At 43.6% G+C, this 26,838-nt stretch overlaps 2 protein-coding genes and 1 long non-coding RNA gene across 3 annotated transcripts in view; 1 reads left to right on the forward strand and 2 right to left on the reverse strand.

Annotated features, from left to right (window-relative positions):
• The window catches only part of Gnai3 (G protein subunit alpha i3), a 36,729-nt gene extending 20,335 nt beyond the window's left edge, over nt 1-16,394 (reverse strand). The window contains exon 1 of the mRNA XM_034499945.2: nt 16,127-16,394. Within this exon, the coding sequence (XP_034355836.1) occupies nt 16,127-16,244 (118 nt within the window). The 5' untranslated portion in view covers nt 16,245-16,394. The remainder of the gene's footprint in view (nt 1-16,126) is intronic.
• Nucleotides 16,395-16,420: 26 nt separating this feature from the next.
• On the forward strand, nt 16,421-18,064 carry LOC143442103 (uncharacterized). The gene is made up of 2 exons (XR_013110026.1): nt 16,421-16,585; nt 17,069-18,064. It is a non-coding gene; the product is annotated as an uncharacterized LOC143442103 (long non-coding RNA).
• Nucleotides 18,065-19,780: 1,716 nt separating this feature from the next.
• On the reverse strand, nt 19,781-25,282 carry Gpr61 (G protein-coupled receptor 61). The gene is made up of 2 exons (XM_034499437.2): nt 25,197-25,282; nt 19,781-22,166 (listed from the first exon to the last, which is right to left on the reverse strand). Exon 2 carries the CDS (start codon nt 21,577-21,579, stop codon nt 20,230-20,232), a length of 1,350 nt encoding a protein of 449 aa, XP_034355328.1. The 5' UTR covers nt 21,580-22,166; nt 25,197-25,282; the 3' UTR covers nt 19,781-20,229.
• Nucleotides 25,283-26,838: the final 1,556 nt, after the last annotated feature.

Raw genomic sequence — 26,838 nt, forward strand, 5'->3', positions numbered from 1 at the left:
ATAAAGCAGGGTCAACAGAAAATGTTTTCAACAGTACCTGGTCTGCAGTAATGCTAAGTGACTGTTAGCCAGCTACTACCTGTAAAAATGTCCTCACTGTTGACAACATTACCCAGTGATATTAGGGCTTCAAAGGATTTTATTTCCTAAAACTACTTTGATATTGATGTTGGTGCAAATTCCTACAGAAATGGAATTGTTTTCAGAAGTTGCTTCGAACTCTAGATAGACACACATTTAAAACAAAACAAAAAGAAACTTGTAAACCTAAAACTGCAGCAAACTGCGTCAGTGCGTCCATTAGTCATCCTCTCCACCCCATCCTAAGGAACAAAAACCTCTCTTGGTAGTGTATCTGTGGCCCCGCCTGCTGTCTCTGCTCTCACATCACCCATCTTGGCCTCAGAGCTTTTTGTCCAAGCCTCCCCACAGGTCTATCCCATGTCAGCATGCATTCCAAAGGCACTGGAGACCCCTTTTCCTCTTAAATACTTGCTTCTATAGAGAAATCTTGAAATTTCTAGTAACTCCTGGGCAGCTGAGTCCTAAAGTGACACCACTCATGACTAACCTAGCAGACCAGGGCTCTCTTTACAGACCTATTGGTACATACATGAGCAAAGACAGCCCTGTCCCAAACACCAAATGAAAGCTTGACCAACAAATAAATTTGATTTCTTTAGCTTAATTTTCCAGCTGTTAAAACCATATTGTAATAAGCTCAATGTTAGACTAAATTTTATTGCTACTACACCATGTCTAGCTACATGACCTTGGGTAAGTCACCTGACTGCCTAGATGTGCTCTGCAGTTATACACAAAGCTAACTAGCTTCTTAATCTAATACAGGACTCAAATCAAACCACAAATCCATATCATCCTAACAACTAGACAATTCAAAACAGCTACTGTAATACAGGTCTATGATCAGGACAGTGGACGGCACCAATGTAAGGAAAGAAGAGCTATCTGACCTGCCAACTCCTCCATTCTTGCTTGGAAGCACCCTATCTAGCAGAGCATTCAAGTTTACATTGCTCCTGTTAGGCTGAAATGGGAGGTGGTATCAGCACAGAGAGGGGATGGAAGGAGAGAGGTGAATTATAAATGCTGACAACTAAAGATCAAGAGCACAACCCATGCTGCTTCCAACAGGGATACCTACTGCTTCCACAGGAGGGAAGAGGGTTCTACTAAGAGGGTCCTGGAAATCAAACTCAGGTTATCAGGATGGCGCTTGTTGCAACAAGCGCCATCCTGTTGGCCCTGTGATTCATTTGTTTAAAATTTATGCATGTGAATATGTTTGGCTGGGGTATATTATATGTATATGCACATAGGTGCCTTGAGACCAGCAGAGGACTTAAGGCCCCTTAAGACTAATGGTTACCGGTGGTTGTTAGTCACTTGAATGAGTACTGAGAACCAGACTTTAGTCCTCTCTAAGAAGCAGTAAAGAGAGTTGGGTGATGGGGGTGCACCCCTTTAATCTCAGCAGGTACCTCTCTGTGAGTTCCAGGACACCCTAATTTACAGAGTGAGTTCCAGGACAGCCAAGTCAACACAGAGAAATTCTGTCTTGAAAAATAGGAGGGGAAAAAAAAAAGCCATAAATGGCTAAGTAATCTCTCAGATCCCCAACTTCACCTTATGATTTCTTTTTCAATAACATGTAGTTAATAGTAACAATTTAAATCACTGTGAAAATATTTCACATAAAACATTCTTCTATGCATTATACTTATTACAAAATCCAGTTGGTATTTCCATTTTTTTTTCTCTTTTTTGAGACAGGATCTCACCATGTAGCTCAGACTTCAATTCATGATTCTCCTATCACAGGCGCTCAAGTGCTGGAATTGCTTCTTAACTCAGCCAAAGGTTAGAAGAAGGGGCTGGAAAGACTGCTCAGTGGTTATGAGCACTTGCTGCCCCTGCGAAGAACCCGTATTTGCTTCCCAACACCTCTATCAGGTGGATCACAGCCACCTGTAACTCCAGTTCCAAGGGATCGAATGTTCACTCCTGACCTCCAAAGGTACCTGTACACATACATACCTCAAAGACACACACATACACATATATAAGATAATCTGTTTCAGAAGAGAGAGATGGCTCAGTGAGTAAAGGCACTGACCACAAAGCCGCATCGGAGTTCCATCTCCAGGATCTGTGTGATGGGAGGAGAGAGCCAGCTACTACGATTTGTCCTCCAACTTCCATATGAGCACTGGAGTGCACACGCGCACACGCACACACGCGCAGAGAGAGAGAGAGAGAGAGAGAGAGAGAGAGAGAGCGCGAGAGAGCGCCAGAGAGAGAGAGAGAGGGAGGGAGGGAGAGAGAGAGAGAGAGAGAGAGAGAGAGAGAGAGAGAGAGAGAGACACTAGTTAATATGTGATAAAAACTGGCTTAATGCTTAAAAGCACAGGCTGCTCTTCCAGAGAACCCAGGTTCAATTAGCAGCACCCACATAATCCAATCCTAAAGGATCTGACACCCTCTTCTGGCCTTCAGGCTTTGTATGAACATGGTACACCTATGCAGGCAAAACATACACACATAAAGAACAAAACTGAAAAAGAAATAAGCAAAAGGTCAGAATTACAGAAGGGAAAATGTCTCTGCACAAGCAAAAACTGTTCTTCATTTCCATTTAATAAATGTGTCCTACATGCCTGGAACTCTTGGACATTGAGGCTTCACATTCAGTTCAGCTCAGGAATTTTGGTCCGGTAGGAGCCTTTAGAGGTTAAGAGTTTTCTTGTGAAATTAGAAAAAGTTTCCTTGGTCTAAAGCATACAAATGGTTCTTTACCCAGGCTACTTGCCCTCTAAGCATGCTAAGCCTCTGTGTCTCCCAGGCACAGCGGTCACTGCCTGGTGGCCAGCAAAGGATCCTCCCTGTCAGCTGATGTCTGAGATGAGCTCGGACTGCTCCTCTCCCCACTCACGTCAGCACCTCTGGCCTGACCTGCTGCTCCTCATCTGGCTTGTCATATCTGTTGACTGGTTTTCTTGGTTTGATTAGCATAGTTACAAAGCCCTTTTCAGCATAACCTGAAAACCTTCCATGCTTGTGTACTTCTCCCTTAAAATCATCCTAACCAGGCTTAGCCTGGCCCTATAGGACAGTTAAACACTGTAACACTAGTGCTTAGTTAAATTTTAAGTATTTGGGTTTGTGATTGTTTAGAATTCTACTAGCCCTAAACTCGAAAGTAAAGTCCTTGGAAGTACGAATGAACAGTGCCTTCTTTCTGTGGCCCACCCCTCCAACCCCAGAACACAATCTAGGGCAAGGAGGCACTTAGCAATTAGCTGTGGGTGAGTGACTTAAGCGGCTATGATATTCAGTGGTTGCCCAATCACATTTTGTAAATGCTACTTGCAATGGCTGGAACTTCAATGTGGGCAGTTAACAGAGAAATCCCCACTCCTCTGCTATCTTTACTTGGGTGCACACCCACTTCTGACTCTGTTCTCAGCACTCAGCCTATGACCAAATGATAGGAAGTTTAGACTCAATGCTTGCCTCACTTCCCTCTAAACTTCTCTCCTGGCTCTTCTGGCACACAGCTATTGTGTTCTACTGGAACAAACTGCTCTCAATCTGTGCATCCATTGGAACCCATGAGGATGTGAAACAGTGAACACTCACAAGTATCTGTCCCATGGATGAATGAGTAAGTGTACAACAGGGCAGTGAATTTGTACTTAGAGCAGAGATCATGGGTGTCTGCATTTTGAAAGTTACCTATCACCAAAAAGGATTGATAGGTACTGTGAGAAATGTTTTATAAAACATTTATTGGGCATCCATTTTTTGACCAAAATCTCAAAAGTACACATCAGAAAAGGCAACCTTTCCAACAAATGGTGCTTGGAAAACTGGACATCTACATATAGAAAAGTGCAACTGGAGAGCACGCTCTCACACTGGATAAAAACCAGTTAGAAATGGATCAAAGCCTTAATGTAAGACCTGAAACCTCAAGACTGCTATATAAAAGCAGAAAAACAATGTTTCAACACAGAGACACAAAGAACTCAGAAGTCCAATAGTTCAGGACTGTAAAAATGAAAAAATGGGAGGGTATCTGTCCCCTATATACCTACCAAGATATTAATACATACAATCTTTAAAGAACTCACAAAATTAAATGCCCTAAAACTGATTCGTGGATATGCAAGCAAATGAACATGCAAATGGTTGAATAAACAGTTCTCAAAAGAAGAAATACAAATAGTATATATATATATATATATATATATATATATATATATATATATCCCTAGCCATCATGAACATGCAAATTGATACGACAATGAGATTTATAGCTCACTAAAATCAGAATGGCTATCATCAAGAAACAACCTCAAAAAGCTGGTAAGGATGTGGGAAAGAGAACCCTTATATAATGCAGGTGAGACTGTAAACTGGTATGACTACTACGGACATCAGTGTGGCAGTTTCTCAAACAACTAAAAATAGAAGGACCACGTATCTACTACACCACTCTTGTGTATATAACCAAAGGAACCTAAATCAGCACATCACAGAGACACCTACATACCAGTGTTTACTGCTGAACCATTCACAGAACCAAGGTATGGAACCAGCCTAAATACCCTTCAACAGATAACTGTATAAATTGTGTATAAATATACAATGGAGTTTTATTCAGCCATAAAGAATATGAAAATAAGTGAGAAGATGAATGGAACTAGAGATCATTATGTTGGATGCAGTAAGTCTGACTTGGAAGGGCAAATATGTTTTTGCTCGTAAGGAAAATCTAGCTTTATATATGTGTGTGTGTGTGTGTGTGTGTGTGTGTGTGTGTACTGACATGAACAGAGAAAGGGATGATGAGAAAAAGATCTAAAGAGGGGAGAAGTAAGAGAGGAGAGAAAATACCATAAAAAAAACATTTTCTCTCACACTTGAAATCTAGACTTAAATACATACTTATATATTTCATATGTGAGTCCTGCTTTCACACTGAATGTGTGTGTGTGTGTGTGTGTGTGTGTGTGTGTGTGTGTGTGTGTGTATGTGTGTATTTAAAAGGGAAGGGGGTTGTTTTCTAGAAGGGGATTTAAGGATAGGCAGATATTCTCAAATTCTTGTGTGTCTGTGTGTTTGTATGTGCACATGTGTGTGGTTTACAAAAACCATAAAACAGAACACTACTCAAAGCTCATCTGGTAAAGTACTTGCCTAGCACATGCAAGGTCTTAGGTTTGAGCACCAGCACCGTAAAATAAAACCAAACAAATAAGTAAATACAATAAATGGGACTGGGGATGTAGCTGAGTTAGTACAGTGCTTGCCTAGCAGGCAAAGCCTTGAGTTTAATCACTGGTACTGTATAAACCGGGTATGGCTGCACACATTATGGGGCACCAGATCCCATTACAGATGGTTGTGAGCCACTGTGTGGTTGCTGGGAATTGAACTCAGGACCTCTGGAAGAGCAGTCAGTGCTCTTAGCCGCTGAGCCATCTCTCCAGCCCAGCCTTGAGTTTAATCACTACTACTGTATGAACTGGGTATGGCTGCACACATTTACAATCCCAATGCTTGGTTGATAGGTCAGGGATCAGGAGTTCAAGGTCATCTTCAGCTACATAGAAGACTCAAGGCCAGCCTGGGATACACACAAAATAAAGTAGGTTTTTTTAAAAAACAGAAGGATCAACCAGCTTACACCAATAAGTCACCGAAGGAAGACACTGGTTTGGTTACCAAAAAAGGGGGAAGGGGCTGCTGGATTGTTGTGACACACTCATTTAATGCCTTTAATCTCAGCGCTTGAGAAACAGAGGCAGGCAGGAGATCTCTGTGAGTTCAAGGTCAGCCTGACATATAGAGTAAGATCCTAGACAGCCAGGCACAGAAAAACACTGCTTCAAAAAAATAAAATAAAATAAAATAAAATAAAATAAAATAAAAAGGAAACTCACTCAGCTTCCCAAATATTACCAAAATGTTATCACTTTTGACTATGACACGACCAGAGTGCTGGTGACTGGCCAGTGGAAGGGCAGACTGCAGTTTCATTCCTCACCTTTGCAGAACATAATAATGTTTGGGAAGCAGTCACTTGTAAGCCAGGAACCAGATTATGCTCTGACCGCCTCGGAGTTCTAATTTTGGCCTATGGTGAGTAAGTTTCCTTTTTCTTTGAAAGCAAAGCAAAAAAATCCCCATTCTGACGCTAAATTATATGGTATTTATGCCATGGCTTAAAACTATTTTTCATTTGGAATAAAAGGAAACAGAAATGCCACAAAGTGTAATGCATCAGCAGTTGAAAGATCTCATTTTAATTCATAAAATAATTCTTTATTATAGTGGAAAATGTTCTTCAAAGCTAATAGCAGTGCTAAATTAATCCATTATAACCCATATATTGTAAAATGTCAGAATCAGATCCCAACTCAAATCCTCAAATGATGGCAGCATAGAGTACTTCTGCATGCTTATTTAATCAAATGTGAACAGCACACTTTAGCGCCATTTACAGTAAAATAGTAAACCATGAATAAGGGCCTACAAAATGAACGAGTGTTTGATTTCAATTCCCTTTACCATATAAATGCTCAGCAAAACTCAAAGAAGTCTGGGTTCCCTACATGCATTTACTATTCTATTTAATTTTTTTTATGACAGTATTAATTGTGGTGGCTTCTCCAGAAAAAAGTGGTAACGATGTAAGTCTCTAGTCTCTAAAACCATGCACACTTGTATGTATAATAAAGTACCGCTTAAGATAGCTACTAAAATTTTCAATAAAGGACCAGCATGATGTACTGTACACACCTGAGGGTCTGAGTGTGATCTATGGAACTCAGGCAGAAGGAGAACCAACTCCTGGAAGTTGCTGTCCTCTGACCTCTGCACTACGCCACCTGCATTCAAGTTCTCGTTACTCACACCAACACTATAATAAATTTTAAACATTTTTAATGTCTCAAATATGGGCTGGAGAGATGGTCCAGAGTTAAAGAACACTTGCTGCTCTTGCAGGTGAGGGTTTGGTTTTCATCATCCAAGCCAGGCAGCTGAGAACACTGTAACACTTGCACGTGAGTGCGATGCCCTACAGACACACATACTCATGATTTAAAAAATAAATCTTAAATGTTTCAAATAAAGCAAGATGTGGTGGTACAAAGCTGTGATCCCAGCACCAGGAAGGCAAAGCCAGGAAGATCCTGTCCTGAATCCTTTTCTACACCAGTCGTCCAGTTGCATCTACCTGCTGTCCTGTTCTGAGTCTTTGTCAACACTTCTTACAGCTGGCAGGCAGGTCAATGGTAGAAAACTTCCCCAGTGTGGGTTCCACCTCCAGCATCACAAACCTCACCAAGAGGACTTTCCATCTTTTTAAGGACTGTCTGAAATGGCAGGCTCCTTTCAAAACTGAGTCCTATAATCCATCACATTCCACATAGATGACCACTGGGAAGAGTTCAAGGCCACCCTGGCTATATAAACTGTCTCAAAGAAATGTACCGTGTAAGAGGGAAGGAGAAAACGTCTGTCTATGAAAGACAATCAGAAATGCATAGTTATAAATAATACATGAGCATCCTGCTAGAGTACAGTACTGGAAACCAGAAAGCTATAAAACCTTAATTAAATACAATGCAGCATCCTAGATTGACCCTAGGCCCTAAAAAGAACATTAATGGGAAAGCTGGCAAAATGTAAATGCTGTGTTAAAGTGAGTATTTATTTAGCAGCATTAATTTCTTGAGATGATAAATGTAACATTATTTAGAAAACTAGCAGAAGAGTAAAGTTAATCCAAAATAAAAAGCTTATTAAAATATTTTATCCTAAATTTTCTTTACTTACTTATTCTATGTGTTTGTCTGCACACCTGTGTACTGCAGTGTCTGTCTAGTATTCAAAGTTCACACGAAGGTGTCAGATTACCTGAACTGGAGTTACAGATGTTATGAGCTGCCGTGTGGGTGCTGGGAATCAAACCTAGGTCCTCTGGAAGAGAAGCTCTTAACTGCTAAGCCATCTTTCCAGTTCTACATCATAAATACCCTTAAAACAGAGACGCATTTTGTTGCATCTCAATTATTGTCATTATTTTGAGACACATCATAAATATCCTTTAAACAAAGAACATTCTGCTGTGTCTCACTTATTATTGTTGTTATTCTTTTGAGACAACTCTCTGTTAAGTGGCTCTGGCTGTCCTGGAACTTACTATGTGTAGACCAGGAACTCCCAGAGATATGTTTGCCTTTGCCTCCAGAGTGCTGGGGTTTTAGGCATATGCCACACTGCCCTCCTTTTCTCCAGTGATTTTTAAAATACTTTTAGCCTAATGATTCCAAAGCTATGTTGGTAAGCCTAGTCATATCATAATATACTTACTTGTTTTTTAAAATAAATATACTAGGGAAGCTGAGAACATGGCTTAGTGGGTAAAAGCCTTTGCCATACAATTCTGATGACCTTAGTTCAGATCTCGAATCCACACAGAAGCTGGATGTACTATCGCACATGCATCGTACTCCCAGCATTCCTATGAGGAGAATCATGGAAGCCTGCAGGCCAACAAGCCTGGAGTATGTAGCACAGCGGCAAAACAACAGATCTTGTTTCAAACATGGTAGAAAGCAAAACTTGGCTCCTGAATCAGTCCTCCACATGTGCACCTTAGCACATCTTGTAAGAGCCACACACACCGCCCCTGACATCAGTACATGACTAAACACAACAAAATGCAGTATGGTGTAGCACTGCCACGGTTCTTGGGATTTAGTAGAATACTATTTAAATTTTAAAGTCAAACTGAAAGATAGATTATTTTGTTGTAGTTATCTGGACCACTATAAACAGGCTATGCAATCACTAGAGGATGATTGATTACAAGATGACAGCAATCAAAGCAACCTTGCTAAGTTTAAATAGTCCTGACTTAAATGGTCCTGTATATGACCAGTGTAGTGTTAACAACAAACCAGATGAATAGAAAGATGTGAGCACAGCTTAAACATACAAATAGACTTGTAGCAAAACATGCAGGATTCAAATGAGTAAGTAGGAAAAAAAATCTCAAGGGCCAGAGAGATGGCTCAGGCTCTGGGTGCCAAGCCCAACGATCTGAGTTCCATCGCTGGCACCCACAGTGTAGAAGGAGAAAACCAATTACACCCAGGTGACATTGACTATCCTGTGTTAGATGTGTTGAGAACTGGACATTCCACCTCCCACAAGACTTCTACATGTGTGCTGTGATGTGCACACCCATCCACACCCACACTCATACCCCACATAAAAATCAATCAAGCAAAAAGAAGAGGGGTGGTCAGAAAGCTCCGCCTCCCCTTTCTGAGACAGGATTTCTCTTTGTAATCTTGACTGACCAGGAATTCACAAGACCAAGAACTCAAGAGATCTACCTGCACATGCCTCCCAAGTGTTGGGTGGGACTAAAACATGCACTAGCACACCTGGAGACAACGGCTTTTAAGTTAACAAGAATTTTCTAAGAAGTAAAATACTACCTTCCTTCAAAAGTTTTTTATATGAGTATTAAAACTGCCCACTTGAAAATAGGACTTAGTAATAAAATGTTCATAGTGTACACCAGTGATGTATCAATATCAAAAACATGAAACTATCTCAGGTAATTCCTAACAAGCTTTTTTAAACGAAAGTTCAATGTGGAAGTCAAAGGAAATTCAGGTCTAAAAACCAGCTCCTCCTAAAGTCTCTCAGCTCTAACCAGGCTTCACACACATTCCACTGTGGACTTTCCAGCACCCTCCTCCTTTGCTTAGTTCACATCAAATATATTAATTTCTGTTACAGCCCAGGGACAAAAGAGAATTCACTCATAAGGAGCAGTCTATCCAACCAGAACAACTGACCCTGTTTCCAGCAGTGTTATTCAGTTCAAACAGTTTAAATTACAGCAAGGATACAGCTGGTCACTAATCAGGTAACAGGATAACCTGGAGAGATAAAAGCTTAAAGATAACGCCAACTTTCTAGAGCCTACAAAAGAGCTACCCTAAAATAAAGACCACACAGAAAATCGAACACCGAAGTAAGTTATTTTCTCTGTGCTTTGGTGAACCTTTACACCATGGGTGTTTATGATGCACGTTTTTAATTTTTAACTGTCTTCCTGACAGCCCCATGATGGTCATTCAACTAATTTCAACCAAACTAAGAAAAATAAGATAAAATAGTCCTCTTTATAACTTGTTACATTATATAAATTTCACAATACAGGGACTCCCAAAACCAAATTCAAATGCCTCAATGATTCCAAGGAGGGAAAATGAAGCTTAGAGAGACCCAATCTCACACTGCCCAGGCCCTATGCCCTTTATCAGACGGTCCGAACTGAGTTACTAATTCTGAGAGGTTTACAAATACATACATACATATATACATACATACATACATACATATATGTATATATGTATATGTATATATATATTACATTCTGCTGACTAAAAACATCTTAAAATTGATAATCAGGACAAATTTAGTGCCTGTGGCTCTTGATACTTCACAGTTCCAGTGTCCATCTTAAATTGGTCTTCACTATTAATCTGTTAACTCCTGAGTACCTGAAGCATCTTTCTCCTCACTTCCCTTGAAGCTATACCTGAGGGAAAAACTAAGACAGACTAGATAGAACAGGACAACACAGAAAGCTAACTCATCTATATACTTAAATTTACATTGCCAAATGTTTTTACTTAACCCTTAACAAACCCTGTAAGCAAAGGTTTTAGTAACAAACTAGTCTGTTGTACCTCCTTCCTTCCTATTGGAGGGCCCCACCCCCAGTACTCACTCTTAAAAGCAGTAGACAGAAATGTTGGCTAGATAGAAACCAGAAGTGATAAAGTACAGTCCCTGGGGGGAGGAGGGGAAACAGGTTGTTTGTATTTTCTGTTTGATTTAAACGAAAGGTAATTAAATCCAGGTGACATTGACTATCCCGTGTTAGATGTGCTGAGAACTAGACATTCTATCTCCAGGTTAATTTAAATTTATCTGCCAACTGCACATGACAGCTTAGGGCACAGGTCTGTGAATGAACCTTATTCAGAGACATGTGCATAGATGAGATGAAGATGTGACTTAGCTAGCAAAGCAGCGTAAGCAGACAACCTGCTCTAGAAGTGAGGAGGGCACTGCACTTCACGAGCATGCCACCTGCTCACATTTCACTGCTTACCTATCCTTGGATGCCAACTGCCTGTGAAGCTGCCTAGTTAGTATATTGTCTATAAACCTCCTTTACTTGTACTAGTGTGACCATTTCCTGTTCCTACGAACCCTAGATTATACCCTACAACAAAAGATCTAGAGAAAGCCCTAGTCCTCCTGCCTAAAGGACCAGATAGTTAGAAGCAAGGAGTCTGTGTGTGTTCATTAAGGGTGACATAAAAACAGGACAAGGTTTCAAAGAGGTTCAGAATACCAGTAAGAACAGAACTTCAGTTTCACTAATCCCTGAAACTGATATCTCCATCAAAAACCATTCTGAACAGAAACAACTGTCCCCAAACTAAAGACTATGTTGTAATGGTTCAGCTAAAATTATTTTTAAAAGAGGTACAGTTGTACTCTCAATTCAGAAGTTACATCCCTTGTAAGTCTTCAAAGTGCTGGGCACCTACTCCATATTTATCATTGTCTACTACTTCAACCAGAGAAAATCATGACACGATGTGGAGAGATGCTATATTTTCACGCTGCAAATGTGATGAATATACTCACATAAAAGGCTCAAAGAAGGGCTGGCTAGTGGCTCAGCAGTTAAGAGCAGCTGTTGCTCTTGCAGACGACTCAGCGCCCACACGGTGGTTCATAACCATCCTTAACTCCAATTCCAGGGGATCTGAAACCCTCTTCTGACCTCTGTGGGCATGAGGCCCACATGCAACTCACCTACAAATCTGCAGGTAAAACACTTGCACATAAAAATACGAATCTAAACATTTTTGTGGTTGTTGTTTGTTCTCTTTCAACACAGGGTTCCTCTGTATAGCCCTGGCTGTCTGTAGAACTCATCTTGCAGGCCAGGCTGGCCTCAAACTCACAGAGATCCACTGGCCTCTGATTCCTGAATTCTGAGATTAAAGGTATGCACCATCACCACCTGGCTTCTAAAATATGTTTTTAAGGCACAAAAAAAATTAAGCCTATTAAAAAGAATCTTTTATTTTCAATGCTTATTTCTACTTTTTATTCCAGTTTCTTTCTTTTCTCCAAGTATGATAGAGAAGTCCTTGCTAGAAGTTTAGGTCCTACAAACCTTATGCTAAAGAGGTAGCAAAAACTACAACTGCTGTCCGAATGGGGATCAAAGGAGATGCTTATCTTCAATAACCACTTTCCGTCAGTAATTTGACGGTTAAGTATGAATAACCAATCATATAATATAAAATTAAAATGCAATATTCCAATTCTTTGCATGCAACTTAGGTTTTGCCATAAAACACAAATTATTATCAGCACAAGATTAAGCATTGAAGACCTTTGCATATTAACTTGAAGAATGTCAAGTGTCTGAAACACCCCTCAAAAATAGAAACTAAAATGATATGCCTCACAAGCACTCTGACAGAGGTTGCCATTTACTGATTGTTATCTTCTAGACACTGCCCTAAGCATTCTATGTAAGTTATGTCACCTTGTATTATGAAACAGGAAGAATTGTCCCTACTTACATATGTGAATATAATCCATATGGTTAAGTGACTTGGTCTGAGTTTCACAACCAGTAGGTGGAGGTGGGAACTTAATTTGGTTTTGTCTGAATCCAAAAGCAGTGTCATTATGAATTACATTAGCACCTCCCAACTCCTGTGACATCATAACACATACTGGAGAGGATTTTGGTGGAAGAGACTTTTCTTTACAAGATTATGCCATGAAAATGAAATGTAAAATATTACAGGTTATTGAACATTGAACTGGTACAATCCTTGTAAATACCTTTTCTCTTCAAATTATCAAATTGAAGAAGTTTGCAGAGAAAAATCACACCAAAACTGTCCAAATATATTTCAACTGCTGTAAAGTCTAAAGCTATACAATCATTTTAGAACTAGGCATGGTGCCACACACCATGAGCCTATATGCTGGAAGGCTGAGGCAGGCTGAGAGTTCCCAGTTCATCTGAGCTACATACACAATAAGCCCCTGTCTCAAAACAAGACTTGAAATTTGAACACACAACTCCAAGCAGCACACTTACATACCACCCTATACACACCTGTTGGGAATATTTATATGACACAGTAGCAAATTGTGGTTAAACAGCCATTTGACATAACAAGATCTTCCCAATAATATCCAAAGGAAATTACAACCAAAGGAAAAATTAGAATACTGAAGTCTTCCTTTGAAATTAAGCCTATACTAACTTATTCATTCCAATGTGCATAACACTGACTTTTAACAATAATAAACAGGGACTATTCACTGAATGTGTTCTGCTTTATATTATTACCACACTGACTCCTCCCAACCATTCTGAAGGAGCTCTACCTTCTACACCTTAAAAGTAAAGAAACTGAAGCAAGTGGAAATGACTTTCCTAAGTTACAGCTAGTAAACACAAACTAGAATTTGAAGCCTTCTGACTTCAAAGCCCATGCTGCATATCACTACGTGAAATTACAGCCACACAAGAAAGAAAAGACACGAACCAGCAGAGACAAGAGAGGTAAATTTCAATGTAAACTAAACTGGATAGTCTCAGTGCTGAAGGAAAATGGCTTACATGTACCAAGGAAAACTTTCTGCAGCCAAAGAAAGGGGAAGGGATAACTGAAATATCATATAGGGTGTTTTTTTATATACCACATAGGTAAATTTTACTTAATGTGTCTGGATGTTTAATCTGCATGTATGTTTATGTACATGGCTGCAGATGGTTGTGAGCCATGTGGGTACTGAGAGCCTAATGCAGGTCCTCTGTAAGAACAGCAAGTGCTCATGAGTGTTGAGGCATGTCTCCAGGCCCATAAAAGACCTTTTACCTTCACATATGCATCATGACACAGCTCAGGTAAGACCAGCTGTTTCTGCAACCTACTTCAACTTACTGGTTTAATTTGCTCAAAATATGGTCATAAAAAATCCTGAGAGGGGGGAAAAAGTTTCATGGTGTGGTACACACCTATAATCTCAGCTACAGGAACTCACAAATTTCGAGGCCAAGATTGTCTCAAAACAAAACAATGAAAGTTTAAAAAAAAAAAACTGGTAAATATTAAAGACAAATGTTTCAGTACTTTGGCTTGTACTTTAACTTTCCAAATTCTGTAAGCTATTGTGTGTTTAATTTTTTTTAATTAAAGGAACTAAAAACCCTGAATAAAGACTTTTTTCAGATACTTGGATAGTTCTGCTTGCCCAAGTTTTTTCAATGGTCAATATAGATCAAATCCCAGAACACGAGAGTGCAGCTTTGATTTCACAGTTGATTATTACAAAAAAAGTTAATGTCACTGGTGTGCTGAAAGATGCTGCAATCCCAGCACTGGGGAAGCCAACTGCAGGAGGATGGAGAACTGAGGGCCAGCCTAAGCTGCAGAGTGACACTGTCTCAAAACACAGCAACTATGGCAGGGGAGAAAACTGACAAGTGTTGTGTTTTACAGCAGACTCTGAAAGGTCCCCATGAACCAACATTCACCACGAACTTGATTACACTGGTTGGTTAACAGTAAATACTTAAAGTCCCTACTAAGTACCAGAAACCACGTTCATCCACAGAAGATACTTGTAGAGGCACTGGCAGTTCAGAGCTATGATTTGAATTATGTGTAACTTTTTCCACTGCGTAACTTTTTTTATATTCAAGCTGCAGCTCAGAGCTTTCAAAATATATAAGCAAGCAGCCAGCCCATCTTCAGACACAAAATCAGTCTGAGATTATGTTGGCTGTGTGTGTCCTCTGGAGCTTTACAAAGCGAAATCGGTACTCTACAATGACCTTTCAGAACTGTATTTATCTAAAATGTTCTGCTGCTTACAGAACCTGTGAGTCGTGCTTACCCTCATCTAACAGATTCCTCAAACATATGAATAATGAATACAACTGGATTTACCGATAAGCTAATACAAGAGAACTTTATATGATTTACTGGGCCTATCAAAATTTAAAACTAAATTATCCTGACTAAAACACGTCTGACTAGATATAAAAAGCCACATTCGTGTAAGGAAACATGCTGTTTGTAGTCTGAAAGCCAATACTTTTATTTTGAAAAACCCAATAAAAATCAACTCCTCCCAAATATATCACAATCTTTACAGTAAATCTGCCCCAGTCCATATGTTATCCTGTACTATTCCCAACGCACATGGTCCCACTGTTATCTACTGTCCTCTACCACAAACCTCAAAAATGGCATTCTTTCAATTTTCCCAGCTTACACCATCCCTATCCCTTTAATAAAAAACAGGAGTTACGGAACCTCAAGAGAATTTAAAAAAAAAAAAAAAGTTAAAAAAAAAAGTTGAAAAAGTATTGGAGGCCGGCCTCTGCACCCAAGTTCTTTTCTCTTATACCTAAGAACCTGTCATTTATTTCACCCGCCTCCTGGGTGTCCCTGGACAATCCACCTCACTAACAGAACAAAAAGACTTGCGAGCAGGTTCTTTATGTGCTCCCTCTGTCCTAGCTTCACTGTTTAATCATTCAATCCTTCCAGCTTTATCCTGACATCAAGTATCAAACTCACACAAACCCTAGACAGGCCTGCCAGATACCATACACTATCCTCCCCAACATGTTCCAATGTGAAACCTCCCTAATATCGGTCCCTTCCTTTAAGAGCCCTTTCCGGATTCCCAACACAGTCTCGGGGCTCCAAACTCCCCAACTCTGCTAAGCACCATCCCAGCCGGGTTACACCCTCTCCAACCTGAAATCCCCACGCCTTCCGGGGCCTCAATCACCAAGCCCAGCACCCGCCCCATGCCAGGCATTCCCTCCCTGTCCCTTTGGGGTCCTTTCCTCCGGCCTGGTCGGACCCCTATGAACTCGGGCTGCTCCCGGGCCGGGCTCTCCGGCTCTAGCCCTCCTGCTCCGCCCCCAGACCCTCACCGAGCAGCAGCAGCTTCACTTCTTTGGCCGCTTTCTCCCCGTCCTCCCGCAAGTTGCGGTCGATCATCTTGCTCCGCTCCACCGCCGCCTTGTCCTCGGCGCTCAACGTGCAGCCCATGGCGGCGGCAGAAGAGGGGACCGGGCCCGGGCTCACTCACACACCGCGGGAACCGCGACACACCGGCGGAGACGCGTCTTCTGCTGGGCGGTGGCCTTCTCCGTCAGCTCCCCTAGAGCCCGGAAGAACCGGATATCTGCTGTTTACGACACTTCCGGCGACGCCCAGCGGCCGTTACTACTTAGAGCGCAGTGGCAGTGGGCGGCGGAGGAGGTACGGAAAGCAAAGCGGAAGTTCCTGAGAATCTGGGTATTCCCGTGGAGTGTTTGTGATCCCTCGCTCCGCACCTCCCAGCCTCAATACCCTTTTACTTCTTGGGCTCCTGGACTTTGGTTCCAAGTGTAGGTAGAAAAAGCGGGACTTCCAGCACACGGTGTGCTCTTGGGGACGCACTGGAGGTTTGGCGGTGAGGATAGATTCCCAAAGAAGAGCTCACAGCCCTCTAGGAATTTCTCGTGGGAAAAGTCTCCCTCTCCAGAAAAAAAAACCCTTTTCCTTTTCATCTGCCGTTGTGGAGTTCGGGTCTCTGCCCAAAACTGAGTGTCGGACACTTCAGCCAAAGTTCCCTCAGTTTGATCTTTGAGATGCCCAGCCTGGGTTTTTATCCATTCCTCGGGCTACACCCATTATGCCAAGTATATCTAAGTCCTTCTGCTACTACGTATGAATTTCTGTGAGCTGGCACTCCTGTGTTGGCAAAGGATCCCTCGACTGCTAGCAAGTAATAGAACATGAAAAATAGGTACTAAGTATTAGAACTTGAAAATAGATGTAGTTCATTTTTAACAGTTCTGTGCTTCCCTTTCTCCAATATAAACCAACAGGGAACTACTCTGAGGACTTAGTTCCATACCCAGAAGTAAACCAGCGCATCCTTCTCCAACAACAGTTCCTATGTGATAACCACAGAAAAGGGGAAGTTGAGTAAAAGTCATGTCTCTACTATCGCCTGAATATTTGTGAATCATAACTCTGTGAAGACTATCTCAAAGTACCTTTACTGCCAATAACCCCACAGTGACTCTCACCACCAGTTCTAGGAAGGGGCACTTTTTGCAGCCATTGAAACTTTCCCCTGGAATTTAAAACATTTCTCTAGTAGGAGGTAAACTTAAAATGCAAATTCCCAACAGAAAGTCTCCAGAGTGGAAATTGATTAATTAGAACCATTTAATTAGATTAACCTCATTCACGTCACCAGTAATGCTTATCAATTCCAAGTCTGAAGTTCTCCCACTCATTTCTAAATGACCATTAAAAAGAAACAGGCTGTTTTTCCTTTCTGATCACTTCTGGGTTGAAAGGTTCAAAAGGAAAGCGGACAATACAACGTTTTATTGAGTACCTGTTTGCCAGGTAGGCGCTTCTATGTCTCATCTCTTAATCCTCACAACAAGCCTGTGAGGTAGGCAATATCGATCCCCATTGTCCCTGATGAGGAAATGGGCTCAGAGAAATCAAGTTGCTTGCCCACAGTCACACAGTGAGCACATCTGCCTAGTTTCAGCTTCACGCCTTCTTTCTGCCAGCCCTCTAGAAGGCATTGCTCGGGAACACCTGACAACAGAGAGTCTAAAGTTTTTGGATGGCAGTCACCTCAATACGAAGATGTTGGCAACACTGACTGACAAGATGATTGTCTCACCGTGTTGCTTTCTCAGCATGTAAGGAAGACTGTGTCCAGAAACTGCTTCCAAGAGCTAAGGATTGTATATTGAACTTTACCAGTCTGTCTCCGTGACTAGAAAATTCCTAGAAGGTGGCCATAGCAAAAGTTGTGGAGAAAGTTCTCTTCATAATAAAAGGAAAGTTTTACTTTCTTTATGATCTGTTCCTACAGCCAGGGGAAAAATGGCAACTTACTAGTTGACAGCAAAGACGTCAGTGTCAGGTTATTTCAATATGACTTAGAAAGATCACTGCTCTTAAAACTTCCTTTTAATACGAAGCAAGGGTTGAAGGGCAAAGTTAAAAGAGAAAAGTTAATAAAATGGCTGCCAAGCAATGTTTTACACACACACACACACACACACACACACACACACACACACACACCCCCTTCCTGTGTACATTTCCTGTTTCTACTGGGCTCACACTGCCCTCTACTGGCTGTTTCTGAGTCTACTAGCTGATTGGCGGGTTAATAGTATGTGAGTTTTTCCTGTATGATGTACTAGAAAGGAGCTTTCTCATCGTGAATTTTATCTCAAAAGAAAGGGAAACGGTTTTAAAGTTGGAAGACTCTCATTAGCTGTGTGTTACTTTCTAAAGGATTTCCTCAGTGTAATAGGTACTAGACTAGAAGAACACACAAATGATAGAAAGACCTGGAAATGTACCTAAGCCAAAAGGGGAAAAAGCTGTTTGCCCAGGTTTATTTAGTAGATTATTTTCTTCATTAGAGAGTTTTGTTTTCCACAACCTGCATGGAGTCTCTATGTATCACTTCAATAAATTCTCAAAAGTCAGGACCATAGATACATTCTCCTTACTGTACAACTTGATCAGACCTAAACGCTCTACAAAACTGCAAGTATCTGATCAAGTTAGATGGAAAAGTCCTTGAAGGCAGCGATGACACATCATGTGTGTATGCCCCAGGGGATGTTTGTGTTCGGCTATTTATGCATTGAATAGAACCGAAGGAGTCAGTGTTGATATTAATATAACTTTTTATCATAAAATTTATTGGTTGTTCAAAGGGGAAACTACTCCACCCCAACCCACTTTCCCCCTTTCATGTTCAGTGAGCCAGAAATTTGTTCAGATATAGACCACATCACCCTCTGGTCCTACCTTGACCCTTTAGTATTCAGTTGAGGGAAACGGAATGAACAGGACCCAGAGGGGAAGCCTGTCCAGCTTGCAATTCATCCCTCCCCATTGAAAACACCATTGCTGATACTAACCAACACGGTTCCTATAGTCTTAATCAATTCTCTGCTCTCTCTCCCTAGGGCTGCAGGTAGGAGACAGATTTAAGTCTTTGTTACAGAAGCTAATTTTGAGAGCAATGAATGAGAAGAGGGAAGCATTTCATGGACTGTGGAAACCCCACCCTTCCCATGCCCGACCTGAGTCTCCTGTACCCGAATGTCCAGGGGGCTGGAAGTGGGTCACTGCCATGAGGAGATAGATCAGGGAGGCCAGTCCTGGAAAGAAAAGATTGGCAGTATTATTGATCAGAGTAATTTACCTGGCCTTTCTGTATCCAGCCACGTTACCAATTCAAAGGCTAACACCCACCCTCAGCTCTCTGACCCCTGAGTCATTCTAGTTACTCAAAAGACAGGAGGAAAGGGCATCCTGTCTCCTGCTCATCTCTGCTGAGGTCAGGACCCACACTTGATCTCCTACATGCAGGAAAGAGAAGATAGGAGAGAGCTGCAGAGTTTTTTCTGTCTTCTCCACTACCCTACTTGCGATTTAGTTCACCCCTACAGGTCTTCTCACTTTAGACATTAAGTTTTAGGAAGGGATCTATTAACCCATGGAAACACTTGGCTAGTTTTGTTCTTTTTTTTTTTTTTTTTTTTAACCTAGTTAGCAAATGAGAAGATGTGGGCCGTTTTCTTACCTTGTCTCAGTGTAAGTATTAGTCTGGACTATTACACTGGAAAGACGCAAACCTCAACAGTCCCCAGAATAACTGCTCCTAGCCTGCTGCTCCAACACCTACCCTTAGGAAGTTTCCCTGTCTCCTGAGGCAGGAGGAGTTCACTGGTAGAAAGGCTGCCCCTCACCTTTGTCACCCTTTTCTCTCATCACCGTCTCACCATACCCAGGGTCCCTCCCCCAATAGTCAAAGATCACAGCCAAGTCCAAGGATTTTTGCCACACGTCCATCCTGTTGACTCCGGTCCTGACCCAGGAAACACCAAGCAAAAGCTAAGTCCAAAGACCCTAGCCCAAACCCCAGCCAGTCAGAAAAGCAGTCCTTGAGATCATAAACCAGCCCCAAGCCTTATTTCCCTCTTAGTGTCCATCATGACTCCAGCCTTGGTGAGGGGGCGGGACGGAGGTAGCTGTCCGACATGATGATGTCGCTGGTGAGTTGCTGCTCCAGGAACTCTGAAGTCTCCTCAGCAATCTGGCCTGGGATTCGAAAGTCAACAGCAGGCGGTGGCTCCCGCTTAGGGCTTGGTACGGGCCGAGAAACCCAGTTCTCAGAGGTCCCCTGGAGGAACTGCAGAAAGTTCTCCTCGATGGAGCCCTCGCGACTGGGCAGCCTCAGCTCCTCCTCCGGAGCTGCCTTGAAGAAGCAGACAAACTGTTTGCTAAGCTCGCCCCGGATCTGACGGTTGAGACATCCGTAGAAAAAAGGGTTGGAAGTGAAGCAAAAGTAGCCAATCCAGGTCACCACGTTCTCCACCTGTCCTGTTGAAATGGGCTGAGCGCTCAGGGCAACATAAAGATGGAAAGAGAAGTAGGGCAACCAACAAAGCAAGAACTGTCCCCCTACAGCAAGGAGGACCACTGCTGCCTTCCCACCCCCAAACGTCCGGTGTGGGGTGGTCTGGTGAGCCCCGGAGCTGGTGACCATAGTAGAGCGGCTACTGAGAGACTCAGAGCGTTGCCGGGGCGTCTCCATCCACGTGGGCAGCGGCCCGTGTTGCATGGCAGCCACGCGGGCCACTCGAAACATGCTGCAGTAGACCACAAAGATCAGGATCAAGGGCAGCAAGAAGTAAAGAACAGCAAAGACCACCACGAAAAGCTGGCAGTAGGCACTATGGCTCCATTGGAGAGAACAGCCGTGGTTAACACTGGGAGCTCCTTCCTCCCAGTAGACCCTTCCCAACACTGGCACAGAAGCCATGGCCAGGGCCTTTACCCACACGCCCACCAGCACGGAGGCCACCAGCCCTAGTGTCATGCGCACCTCGTAGCGCATGGGGTGGACCACATAATAGTAGCGCTCCACATTAATAGCAGACACCGAAAGGATGGCCAGGCTGACAAAGCAAACGCTCAGGAACAGGTAGAGGCGGCAGGCCACCTCCCCAAAGAGGGCATGGTCAAAGAGGGCAGAGCTGGAGAGCATGGCCAGGGGCATGAGGGTCAGGGCAGCCAGCAGGTCCACTAGACAGAGATGGAAGACAAAAACAAATTTTCGGAGGGCGGGCGTCTTGGCAATAACAGCCATCACCGCAGCATTGCCAGCCACAGCAGTGAGATCTAACAGGAGCATGAAGAAGAGGGCCACAGATTCTGAAGCCACGTCCCGTAGTTCCAACTCTGGGACTCCGCTGGCAGTAGAGGGACCTGGCGTTTGAAGGGCCCTTCCCAAAGTGGACGAGTTTCCTGATGACTGGGGGATGGGTGAGGACTCCATGGGGCCGAAAGAGGACACCCAGGGCACTTCCTGTTACAGGCCCATCCCCCATCCTACTCCACAACCCTGGGATGTAAGCCTAGGTCCAGGCTTCCCAATTTTGTTGGGTGGCCTTCTGCTGGAGCCTATAAAACAGGCCCTTATCACCAGCCTTCCACGCTGGGCGCCTATGTAGACAGAGTGCCAGGCCAGGGTGCTCCGAACTCAGGAGCTCATGTCCAGTTTCTGTCAGAAGGTACCCACGGGGTCAGCCCCGGTGATGGGAAGTAGCAGCCATCTAAGGGACAGTTCCTCACATACTGTGCAGTACTCCACCTTCTGAGTGGCCTCTGGCAGCTCTTTTCCTGCTTTCTTTTCTAGTTTTCCATGCTCTTCTCTTTCGAGGGCAGCTCTGAATCCTCCTCTGTCTCCCTTCTCCAGGGTCCTGCTTTGCTCTAGGACAGTGCTCTGGCTTTAGGGTTGATTTTGTGAAATTTCTGATTTTCTCATCAGAATGGGGAGTAGAAGGGGCACGAAGCTTCTAGTTCCAGGTCTGGGAATTACTCACTCTGCAGCTCTTCTGGATTCCAGGTTCCTCATGAAGGCATCTGTAGAAGGAAGGAACAACACCTATTTTGTAACTGTCCACAGGGCCTGGTCTGATTGCTTTAATAGTATCATCACGCACAATAACGGTCATGTGGTGCTCTCCACGGGCCAGGCCCTGACCTAGGCACACCGTGTTCATCAGAGCATCCTCATCCTCACACAATCCTATGAGACAGATGATAGGCTCTCCATGTGTCCACAGACAGACCTGCCGCCGAGAGCAGTCAAGGAGCACACCCGAGATCATACAGTCCAGTGTAGTGTGGCTCCAGGGACATTCTTTTGCCTACCATGTCGTTCTATGCAGGAGAGCAGCCTCCATATCAACTAGACAATAGTAGGCTTCCAGCAAATCCTTGTTGAACCTGAACAGACCCTACTAATGTTGTTCACTGTCACCTGGAAAGCTCAGCTGTACCTTAGTCCCTACTGACATCACCACTCCTAAAACAAAGGGCTCCCAGTCTGGGACTGATGAGAAGCCACAAGGAAGACAGTAAGTAATGCCAGCTCCTGCGCTCCTGAACTCCCAAGGCCAGAGGACACATACTTCTGAAAGCTGTGCTCCTCTACCTACTTGTTAGCTTCTCAGGGCTGCGGTGTCCTGGCCAGCAGAGGAACAGAAGCTCCTAACCTCTCCTTCCCCAGATTCCCACGTAGGTGGTCATTGCAACTAACCAGGGATTGCTCATCCCAAAGCCCTTTTGGTCTGACCTCTTTCCATGGTCACAGAACAAAGGGTGAAGGTAAAGGCCCATGTGAAAAGGGTGAAGGTGGTGTGGGCCAGGGTAGAGGACTGCCATTATAGAACTAGGTACACATAAAGCAGAGAAAACCAGACTCAATCAGCACTTCCCATATCTCCTGATCAAATGGCAAGTCTCATCTGATTTATGTATTATCATGACATTAAGTTTGCATATAATTAAAATAGATTGTCCCCAGTGTAATCAACTTACTTTCTTTTCTTTTTTTTTTAAATTTATTTATTATATGTAAGTACACTGTAGCTGTCTTCAGACATCCCATAAGAGGGCATAGGATCTAATTACAGATGGTTGTGAGCCACCATGTAATGGCTGGGAATTGAACTCATGACCTCCGGAAGAGCAGTCAGTGCTCTTAACGTCTGAACCATCTCACCAGCCCAACTTACTTTCATATATACATGAAATATATATACTACATATCATCATACTGTATATGATATATATATGTGTGTGTATATATATGTATATATATATTCCCTCCATAGAGTGTGCTGAGTCACACAGCTTAGAGACAACCTGCAGTGCCAAGTCTGATGGCTGTTCTGTAGACAAGTTAAAAGTTTTCTGGGCCACACTTTTTGCATCTGTGAAATGGGAGGGTTGTACTTGAAAACCATCAAGCTGCCTACGTCTAACATTTTAGTACTCTGTGAGATCCTGGGCTGGGGAACACCTGGTGGTGGCTCCACTTAAAAAATAAATCCATCTTCTCTATAGCTTCAGTGAAGAGAACCACATAGCCTGCTAGAGCCTCACTCTTCTCAAAGTTATCTTACATTCACCATAGGTTTTGGGTGTTACCATAAAGCTTGCACTAATCCAACTTCTAACATGCCACGAATACATTAGGTGTTCAGTGAATTTCTTGTGAATTGGATCAGACTCAAATTGACTAATTGAATCCTGGCCCCAGAGTACAAGCTCCTGAAATATTCAGTCAGTCATCTGTGTGCCAGCCAGGGGATTCTCTTCTGAGGAGGATAGCCCAGGCTCCTGGATTTGCGGCTTCCCTAACTTTGGACAACTGCCTAGAGACTTGCCTTTCTCCAGGGAGATGTCAGATTCTCCTAAGACGGTCTACCAGGGAAAATAAAATGTTTAAAAGAAACTCTAGAGGATGGATCATTATTCTCTACCCCCTGCATCCATCCTACCTGGGAGTGGAGCCTAAAAGATGTATCCAAAGAAGGAAGAGTCCACCATGTGTAGATGGACAGCGGGAGTTCAATTCAGCAATAGCCAGCTACAATCCCTGACTGAGAAAAGCATTTCCTGTGGACACACGACACGAAGGGGTGCTCTGCAGCCATGATGGAGCCTTAGGCAGGCAGGCACTGGGCATTTTTCTTTCTTATAGTTCTCTCCCCAGGCAGCCCCCCCTCCCCCCAGTCATGTCAAAAATTCTACAGTGACTTCAAATTCCATGGTTTCCAATTTACCTTGTAACAGACACACCAATATGGTTGGGTACTTAGTACTCTCTCATTGATGGAAGGTTGTGAAGGGGAGGGCCGTGGTGTAATGGCTTCATAGGGGAAACCCAAGGAGTCTGACTCCACTCCTAGCTCATGTCATCATGCCTCAATGGACGCTCGCATCCTCCCACTGCTTCCTTCAATACCACCTCCTTATCCTCAAGACCTTCAAGCACCTGACACTACAGGCTCTGAGGTCTGGCCTCTGGCTCTTGGTCAAGGGAGAGGTATCCTCACCTCAGGATGTAGAATGTGCACATGTGCCTAGCCCAAGGCCACATAGGTGTTGCTGGGATTCTCATATGCCTGTTTCTCACATCCAGAGCTTCTATGCCAAGGATCAGAGTCTGGCCTGCCTTCAGGCAAGAACACGAGCCTCTTAGGCCAGGGGAGATTTCCAGAGACCTTCAACACCTCTTCCTAGCAGAGCTGCCCACGCCCAGGACTTAGATACCCATCATCCTGGAATGCTGAAGGGCCTATTCCAGGGATGTGGGGACCTATCTCTATGACACTGAGCGAGGCAGACAGAGAATGCTGTCTGTTGCAGGGTGTAGTTTCTCTGGCCAGTAGAAGCTGATCAACCTCCCATTTCTTAGGTTTAGAGACGCCCACATGCCAATACTACCTTTGGGACACCCGAGAGCCCATCCTGTGACAGAACTGCCCACCACAGGACAGGGTGGGCTGTCCCTTGGAATGCCACCCTTCTGTAAGCTGAGACAGCACTCATCACCAGGCCCTGGGTCTGCCCCGCATCCTTGGCCTAGTCGGCAACTCCTACCTTTGCTGAGCAGCTCCCAGCTCCTATGTGATAGCTCTTCTCAGCTGATGCCTCTCCAAGGCTGCTGAAGCCTGAACCACTGCAGTGAGCGGAGAGAAGCAGCCAGCAGAGCAGGATGCTCAGAGAGCTTCTGGGTCCTAGTGGCCTCCTGCTATCCACCAGCCCCTTAGAGGCACTTCTGGAACAGAAAGCTGGGCCTCAGGGTTCCCAGGTAGAGTGTTTGGAAAGCACAATTCCTCATACTTCTCTCAGGATTCTGGACTGCATCTCAGAGCTTCCAGAGCCAGGGGACAGCAAACAGGCAGGGAAAACCCTCCCAATGAGCTTTGTTAAAGAAAAAGCCCTGGGCACTTAATAGCTGAGTTACCTTGGGCAAGTCATTTCCATTTGGCCTCTGTTTCTAATATGTTCAATAGAATTACGGGGTAGATGATCGCCCAAGGGTTCTGGCTGCTTTGTTGTTTCTTGCCTGGTTCTGTACAATACCAGAACCAAGGTGCTTCTGTAGTAGGCATGGCAGTGCACAACCAGAACTTCAAGATTAGACTTGGGAAAAGCTGAGGTTCTAGAAGCTGATCCATGATTTGACCCCCTTAAGAAAACAACAAATTTGTATAGCAGACAGCTTGATGGGTAGCAGTGGGATTTGAAGAGAGTCAAAGGCCCTATCTTTACCTGGCACTTGTTGCTGCCTGAAACACATCACTATTTAAAACGAAGCTCTGGGGGCTTATGGAGACAGAGGAATGTAGTACCTCCTGAACAGCCTTCCAAACAGCCACACCTCTGCTCTCTGAAGACAGAGTAGAAGCCAGATTGTCTGGAAGGCTCAAGTTGGTCTGCATTTATAGGGCTGGACAGAGCTAGGAACATCATACAGACTGTCACCACCATGTGACAAACAGGAGAAAAGGGGTCTGGCCTCCTGCTGGCTATGAAGAACAATGTCAGTGACTGATACCAAGGAGAGGTTCCCAAAACAGCAGCTTAAAACTTCCACAGAACATGGCCTCAGTATTTTCTCTCTTTTTAGTTTGTTCAATGTGTATGGGTGTTTTGTCTGCATATATGCATGTGCAGTGCCTGTGTGCTGGTCACGGAGGTCAGAAGAGGATGTTAGGTCCCCTGAAACTGGAATTATGGATGGAAGTGAGCTGCCATGTGGGTGCTGGGAACCAAATCTGGGTCCTCTGCAAGAGACACAAATGCTAAGCTGACTCCAGCTCCAAGGTATCCATATTCTCATTCTCTCTCTCTCTCTCTCTCTCTCTCTCTCTCTCTCTCTCTCTCTCTCCCCTCCCTCCCTCCCTCCCTCCCTTCCTTCCTTTCTTAAAGGTTTTTCGAGACAAGATTTCTCTGTATAACCATGGCTGTCCTAATACCCATTCTATAGAGCATCGAACTTAGAGAGATCTGCCTGCCTCTCTCCCAAGTGCTGGAATTAAAGGCATGGGCCACTACCTCATGGTTGGTGTCTGTATTCTTGAGGTGAAGACATTGCTTAAAGTCCATAGCCCCACATAGCAGAGCCATGAGCCTGAACAGAGACTTTGGATCAGATCTGGAGCTGACACCACAGCCTTGTGGGGAGTGACCTGCATATTCAACAACTTCTTCTGGTTCCAAAAGGGAATTCTAGAAT

This window comes from Arvicanthis niloticus, chromosome 4, assembly GCF_011762505.2.
Source record: "Arvicanthis niloticus isolate mArvNil1 chromosome 4, mArvNil1.pat.X, whole genome shotgun sequence".
Taxonomy (NCBI): domain Eukaryota; kingdom Metazoa; phylum Chordata; class Mammalia; order Rodentia; family Muridae; genus Arvicanthis; species Arvicanthis niloticus.